We start from the raw sequence: 8,329 nt of genomic DNA on the forward strand, positions 1-8,329 counted from the left end.
TCTCTGTGCTGCTGCTGCGGCACTCGGTCGTGGTTTGGAGAGAGAGACAGGTTTTTTTCTTCTTCTTCTTCTTCTTTTCTCTCGCTCTGCTCAGCTTTGGGAAGCTGCGAGGAACGAGCCGTCGCCACGGACTAAAAATGTAGAGTTTCCACATGCCTCCCCTTCACGATTCAGGACCTTGTTTATTCTTCACGTGTGTCCAGGTGTTTGGTTTGACAGGTTCATGTAAGACTTGATGATAACACCGGTTATCAAGGCCGCCCCCTTCGTTTCTACCACATCAGATCTTTCTCATTGTCTCATGACGCCACGTGGGGGAATCATCATTTTCATATCTGTGCCTCGTGCGTCCTGTCAATCACCTATAGCACTTGCAAGGAGAACGACCGTGTTGCCGTGGCCTTCACAGAAATCTCGCACTCGAGTGTGTGTGGCAAACAAAAAGCGCCCCGCTCCTTGTGGGGAAATCGCTGACTCTGCAGATTCAACCGGGGCGGGTTTCTTACATAAAACTAATACAAATAAAAAACCCTAACCCCAAACCTCAACTATGATATTTTCCTCCTCCTCTTCCTCGGACAATTAAAGCGACTCCAAATGTTATGAAGTTGTTGTCGGGGCAATTTTTTTTGCAGCCACGTGTGACGAAATCCCAAATAGAAAGTTGCAACACTGCAAATGTGTGCTTCTCATCCGTGCGTGTTATGAATTATTCTTTTGTCCACACACACACACACACACACACACACACACACACACACACACACACACACACACACACACACACAGGGACATGTAGACACACACACACACAGGGATGTGCACACACACACACACACACACGCACACACACACACACACACACACACACACACACACACACACACACACACACACACACAGGGACATGTAGACACACACACACAGGGACGTGCACACACACACACACACTCACACACACACACACACACACACACACACACACACACACACACACACACACACACACACACACAGGGACATGTAGACACACACACACACAGGGATGTGCACACACACACACACACACACAGGGACATGCAGACACACACACACACAGGGACGTGCAGACACACACACACACACACACACACACACACAGGGACGTGCACACACACACACACACACACACACACACACACACGACCCACGATGCACTTGGGTCCAGCTCCTCCTTCAACAGTTGTCCAAAGCAGAGGAATGTTACAGCGAAATGAGTCGCATCCCATTTCTGTCGCTGCTCTGAAATCATTTTTCTTTTTCTTTCCAGACTGCATGAAAGGAGTGTATGTTTTTTGAGTGGGTGGGTGGATGAGGGCGGTGCTCATGGCCTCACATGCTTCTGGTATGTTGTAAATAGATTGGGTTTTACTCGGAATGGCTGCGGTTGCCACACGGATGACTGTCATACCTCTTTGCGAGTGCAACGTGCGATCCGTCGTCCTGTTACACTGATGAGAAATATGGATCGTGAACATTGTGCAACTGAGCTGGGCGACATATTTGTGCACTTCAGTCACTCGCTCTTCCCAGATTTGCCTCCATCATTATCGATTTAGCTCACTTCCTCTTTTCCCCTCTTTGCTGCTGTCACTTCTCCTTTTTCTTTCAACACACACACACACACACTCTGCAAACACACAGACAGACACAGTTTTTTTTCTATTTCCCCGTCTGCCTACATTTCCTGCCAGCTTCAAGCCGTGCCGGCTGCGTGTGCTCTTCCATTTCCATCCGGCCTCCGTCTCCGTCACCCGCCGCACGGCGCATGTCATCCGTCATGGGATGGCAAGCGGCGCGAAACCATCGCGCCCAGTCGGCTGTTCTCACTGACCCATATGTCCTCTCTTTCTCTCTTTCCCATTGTCTGGCCGCGTAGAAGATGAAGACCTTGGCCCAGAGGCGACAGTCGGCTCCTTCGCTGGTCATCAGCAAAGCACTTACCAGATCGAAAAGCACGTCCAGGTATGAGCGCGCGCACGCACACACACACACACACACACACGACCTGCCCCAGTAATAAAGACATGCTGCGGGTGTACTGACGTCATTGTTGGCCTGCACTGTGTCAGCGGAGAGTTCCTCTCCGTGGTTAGTGGAAGCTGCTGCTGTACAAACACTGAGCGACAGCTTTTAACATGTTGCACAATTAATTTGTTTTCCAAGAAAAAAAGCCTTTCAGCGATTTTGTCGTCGAGTTTGCTCAAAACTTCTTCCCCAGTTTCTTCCACGTTCTGTGTAAATGTTGTCTCCTCTAATTTAGGGGTTTTAGGTAAAGAACCACTGACCTCACGTAGAGATTAGAGAGGGAAAAAAAGAAATGCAGGGGGGGGGGTTGGAGTTCTTCACTATCTCTGGACAAAACCCAAAAAGTTTTGAACTGACTTTACAGATTACATCATTGCAAAATGATTCAGATTATTTCCCACAGCGCCTTCAAACGTTGACCTTCCCGACTCATTCATGGCTTAGAGGATGGGGGGGGGGTTAAGTGCTTACCCCTCTCCCAGAGCTATCAGGATTTTCATCACCCTTTGCCCACTATCGAGCAAAATCCCTTCCTCTTCCTTCAACAGGGGTTTTTTCGGAAATAAGCCATTTAAATAAAAAAGAAACCCTGGGGGACAACGCGTGTTTGAGCAGGAACTTCAACTGTGCTGAACTCCGCTGGTGCTGCAGCTTCGAGGAGAATTTCAGAGAGAAAAAAAAAGCGGACATTTCATGGACCCTTGCATCCAGATGCCTGGAGGAATGTTGGTGGTGAGAGTTTCGTACGGATGCAGGATCGAGCGACGCCTCCAGTTTCTCCATAAAGCCCTTTTTAAAAAGCAATCCGGTTTAATGGACATCGCATTGTCTCCGACGGGCAGATGAAACCGGATTTGTGTGTGTTGTGTCTTGACGTGTTTTATGATGAGGATGATGATGATGATGTGCGTGTGTCTGCTAGTGGCAGTTGTTGGGGGGGGGGGGTGAGGTCATTTTAGACCAGCGCTGATGGAAACTCTTCACACTCTTAAATGGGTCAGTGCTCATGGGGGCATTGTGTGTGTGTGTGTCTGTGTGTGTGCGTGTGTGTGTTCAGAAGAAAGTTAGGAGGACAACTCATATATTCCGTTTGCAAGCGTGGAGGGAGGGAGGGAGGGAGGGAGAGACGGGCGAGCGATTGAGTGAAAGACAAATAGCGGCTGACTGACAGAGTCTCTTAGTCTGCCCATGTCTGACCCCAGTGTGTGTGTGTGTGTGTGTGTGTGTGTGTGTGTGCGTGTGTGTGTGTCTCAGGAGCTATGGAGCCAGGGCTTGACACTCTCAGCTGTCACCTTTAACCTTTGACATCTCATCAGGAGGTGTAGGGCCAGTGGGGGTCATCTGGGGTCAACACCTCTCATGTCGTGTGAGGTGTTCATCAATGTCCTGATGTGTGTGTGTGTGTGTGTGTCTCTGAGAGTGTGTGTGTGTGTGTGTGCGTGTGCGTGTGCGTGTTTGTGTGTTACTAGGAGAGAGAGTGGTCAGGTGACTCACAGCAGGTAAAGGTGAAAGGTCATGGTGATTATTGGGCCTGTCCTTCAACAGGTCATTCATGTCCATATTTTCTAAAATGATTGCCGTTTCTGGTTTATCTAGGTTTCTTTTTCTTTTTTTTTCCTGCTTATGAATTTTTATTTGGACCAGGTCCATGATTTGGTAGCTGTTGTACAAAACAACCCATAAACCCCCCAAAGTGCTATTAATACAGTTTTAATGGACATGTAAGATCTGCCAGGAAAACGACTTGGCAGCAGGTTCCTCACCACTGTTCTTCAGATCCAAATAAATCACACTGGCTCAGGCGTTATGACAAAAGAAGGAAAGTACCTACGCCGCGTCGGTCGAGTCCCACTGTAACGAACGGAGCCAGATTTTGTTCTCAGCGAGCACTTTTCTGCGATCTCACAAAATTGGACATTCCTGAAGACGAAGTGTTTCACTCTCGAACCGCAGACTCGCCTGTAGTCGACGGACAGTTTTCAGTTTCTAGTTGACGATAAGAGTCTCTGTCCGGAACGAGCTCCTGCTGAATGACCTCCCAGTAACTTCTGCTGCCTTGGGAATGGAAGTTAATTGTACCGTTGGACTCGTTGGAAACGTCAGCTGGAAGAAAAAAGTACGAGTAAACATATAAAAGATTTTCTGTATGTTTTGTTTTTTTTCGAGATAGAGTTAAGAAACACTTTTACATCTGAGGGTCCTTCCCTTTCCCATCAGGCCAAGAGGCGCTGAAAGACTCGGTCGCCCTGGGCTCAGCCACTTACATCACCTCCACACTTTCACACACACACACACACACACACACACACTCCGTCGCACCTCATCCAGAAGTATAACCCCCTGGCGTACAGTGCAGGGTATTAAACTCCCTCCCCGCCCCCCCACGGCAATGAAATCTATACTGCAGGGGAGGCAGGAAGGTGACTGCGTACCGTAAAGAATGAAAGCATATGATTGGCTGACGCCCTTGACCTCGCGCTCCTACTCACGCTCCTACTCACCCTCAGCTACACACATGCAGAAATCACCTGACAGAACACACATAGTGTTAACTCAACCTCCGTTCCAATCCCAACCTGAAACTTAGGGGCCACATTTATTGGTAAGAAACTGGAAAGAGAGAGAGAGAGAGAGAAAGTGTCCTGTAATGTTTTTTGTGATTTCTGCCCGTTTCCTGTTTTCTTGTTCACCGGTTGTTCGAGGACAGTCGGTCCCCGAGCGGAATGACAAACACACTCACTCACACACATCATGCAAAAGCCATTTTCTGGTTTTAATAATGAGATCTGCAAAGGATATCATGGTTGATAGCCCCCGGCCGCTGCTCCTTCACTGGCTGAAAGAAAGAGAAAAAAAGGGACGAGTGCACGTCCGTGAGTGTGTGTGCGTGTGTGTGTGTCTGCACGTCCCTATGAGTGTGTGTGTGTGTGTGTGTGTGTGTGTGTGTGCACGTACGTCCCTGTGTGTGCGTGTGTGTGTCTGCACGTCCCTGTGTGTGTGTGTGTGTGTGTGTCTGCACGTCCCTGTGTGTGTGTGTGTCTGCACGTCCGTGTGTGTGTGTGTGTGTGTGTGTGTGTGTGTGTGTGTGTGTGTGTGTGTGTGTGTGTGTGTGTGTGTGTGTGTGTGTGTGTGTGTGTGTGTGTGTGTGAGTGTGTGTGTGTGTGTGTGTGTCTGCACGTCTGTGTGTGTGAGTGTGTGTGTGTGTGTGTGTGTGTGTGTGTGTGTGTGTGTGTGTGTGTGTGTGTGTGTGTGTGTGTGTGTGTGTGTGTGTGTGTGTCTGTCTGCATGCCCCTGTGTGTGTGTGTGTGTGTGTGTGTGTGTGTGTGTTTCCTCTGGTTATGTAGAGGCCATTGTGTGTCAGCCAGGGATGACATTACAGTTTGCCTATGGAAATGATCTGGTGCGGCCAAAGTCACTTCAGGGTTGAGTTGGGAAAAGTGGAAACAGGAAAGAGACGGACGCAGTGTTTCTTCACTGAGTCTTTGTTTCTGGCGATGCGGCTGACAACTATCCACGAATCAGTATTTTTACTATCAGCAGCAGGTCACTTGATCTGTGTGGGACCTGCAGAGAATCACCACCCGCCTGCAGATCCTCTCATCGCTACAAAGCTTCTTTTCTTTTTAGCCCTTTTTTTTTGGTCGTCTGAAGCGGAAAAGTCCAGCATTAGAAAAACTGTGTTTCCAGACAGTGATGGAACAAAAGCTGCTTCTGTGGATTTAGCGGATGGTACAGACTGGTGTGTGTGCGTGTGTGTGTGTGTTTGTCTAAAGTGACATCTCCTTTAATCTGCATGTCAACAGACACTCTCTCTTTGTCACACACACACACACACACACACACACACACACACACACACACACACACACACACACACACACACACACACACAGCTAAGTGTCTGAGAGACAACGAGGTCAAACCACTAGTGGTGACGCAACTCCTCCTTCTGCAGAAACACACGTGAACAAGTCCAATGAATGACACACAACCCGACCGGCACACGAACACACACACACACACACACACACACACACACGAACAGCAGCTGACATTAAATTCCACAAATTCCCCGTAGATGAACACACACATATACACGCACAGGCACAAATCGTCGGTAAAGCTGCTTTCAGACGGGCGCTGAAGTCGGGACATTGTCCTGAACTTTTTTTTTTTCTTTCTTTCTTTCCCCCGGAGGGAGGGGCTGAACGTGAGAACGCGAATGTCCAGTGTCCAACGTTCCGGAACTTTTCCTTCCAGCCCCCGTGGTGAAATTTCCCCATCGCGGGCCTAGGAGGAGCCCGATTTCCCACGGGTCGCAGAAAAACCTGCTGATACAGAAGACATAGAAAAACACACACACACACACACACACACACACACACAGGGTCATTTGAGGGTTTATTAATAAAGATGAACAGATGGACAGAGTTATATAAGTGTGTCGTGGCTGACCCGAGGGAGTCGGCCTGCTCGGACGGGGTCGAGCGGGGTGGACAGCTGCGGTCGACCCCGTCCGAGCAGTGGAGTCGTGGTTTGGATCAAACCTAATAGGATCCCGACATCTGAGAGAGAGAATGAGCAACGATAAGTGACGGGGCAGAGAGAGAGACAGTGACAGAGAGAGAGAAGACAGCGAAATGAGAGGAAAGTGCAGTGATGGATGTTGGCGCGGGGGAACTAGCTTGTAAGAGGGAGAAGAAAGGGACAGCCACAGCTGTTTCTCCAGATGTTGTCCTCGGGGTGTGCAGCGCTTTACACCTGTTGGCTCCCGCTCGTGTCCATAACTTCAACTTTGACTCATCCTCCCCACCGCTGCCTCCGCGCTGCGACTGCTGACCGACTCAAATGTGATTCAACTCACGAGCGTGGTTTTGGCGGCAATCCCCGAAACTGACTCGTCCTCCTTTTTTTCGGGGGGGGAGATTGATGTCGATTAGATCAACTTTTAAAACCCCCCCCCCCCCCCCGCCCCGGTGCTGCTGAAACATTCATGCTGGGCACATTAGTATTCGTCGATGTGTGCTTCTTTGTCCTTATTGTGTGTGCCCCCCCCCCCCCAAAAAAAAAAACAGTCCACAGTTCTCGGGGGCACTCGATCTATCAACATCACGCGACGCACAATGGAGCCGCTCGTCCGTCAGAGTCCAAGGACGACGGGGCTCGGCCGTCGATCTCACATTCAGGAGGGAGGGGATGTGCGGTGAATACGGAAGATGTCGCCCTTGTTTTGGGGGTGGGGGGGGGCCGCGAGATGTGAAAGGGCCTTTTACAGGAAGGTTTGTCCCTGTGTGTGTGTGTGTGTGTGTGTGTGTGTGTGGGCTCTCCTGACAGGAGCATTTTCCCGGATCCGCTTCGACAACAAGAACAGGCGAGGATGTGTGTTTTCAGTCATTGTGCTAATCCCAGTGCAACTTAACCAAGGAATCCTCCCGCCGCCCCCCCTTCGCAGCCGTCTTCTAACCCCCGCGGCCACGACACCAATGGAGCGGTCGCCGCCATGTTGAGGAATCCAACAGGGGCCGAGTCAGTCCCACGTGTCGAGGACACGAGGAGGGAGAAAACTCATTTTGAGCTTTATTAGTTCTTCTGGAGACCAAAGGTGAACCTCGGAGGCGTGTCCCGCGATGACGCCGGAGAAACCAGAAGTTGTGCACTCCCAACGGGGGAGTGGACTCGCTTCGCTCGGAACAATGGCGGCCGCTCTGCAACGAGCGACTGGGACTCCGTCGGAAGCAACATGCCGCCACCGCCTCGATGATGTTGTTGACCGAAAACAGAGAAGGGAAACAATGAAGGGAGAACGACGCATTCCCGTCTCCCCGTCCCACCGGGGGGCCTCGACGCCTAATTGGCCACATTCAATCGCTTTTTAATTGAATTCATTCAGCCGCCTTTTGGATATTTATTTTTGGACGGCGCACAAAGAAAGACAGGGGGGGGGGGGGGGGGGGGCACTCCAGTGTAGTCGCCTGTTCTTTGTTAATAATTACATAACCAATCGCTTACGCAACGGAGCTGGAGCGGTTTTGGTCGTATGAGCGAGACTTGGACTTCTGCTGAGCGCTTTGTGGAAAGGACACACACACGCACACAAATGAGTGTGTGTGCGTGTGTGTGTGCGTGTGTGTGTGTGTCCTCATAGGTATCGAGGATGTGCATTTGTAAGAGACGTGGCGTTCAAAAAAAAAAGTGGGCGTGTACATGCGTGAGAGAGTGTGTGCGTGAGTGTTTGTGTACGAGACGGAGACGGAAAGAAGTT

The 8,329-nt window shown here is 50.2% G+C and overlaps 1 protein-coding gene across 3 annotated transcripts in view; it reads left to right on the top strand.

The window, feature by feature from the left end:
• The window catches only part of arhgap20 (Rho GTPase activating protein 20), a 50,667-nt gene that overhangs the window by 22,234 nt on the left and 20,104 nt on the right, over window positions 1-8,329 (top strand). For all 3 annotated transcript variants that reach the window (XM_035604227.2, XM_035604229.2, XM_035604228.2), the window contains one exon: window positions 1,919-2,004. In XM_035604227.2, the coding sequence (XP_035460120.2) occupies window positions 1,919-2,004 (86 nt within the window). The remainder of the gene's footprint in view (window positions 1-1,918; window positions 2,005-8,329) is intronic.

The sequence above is a fragment of the Scophthalmus maximus genome, chromosome 14 (genome assembly GCF_022379125.1).
Source record: "Scophthalmus maximus strain ysfricsl-2021 chromosome 14, ASM2237912v1, whole genome shotgun sequence".
In the NCBI taxonomy this organism is placed as follows: domain Eukaryota; kingdom Metazoa; phylum Chordata; class Actinopteri; order Pleuronectiformes; family Scophthalmidae; genus Scophthalmus; species Scophthalmus maximus.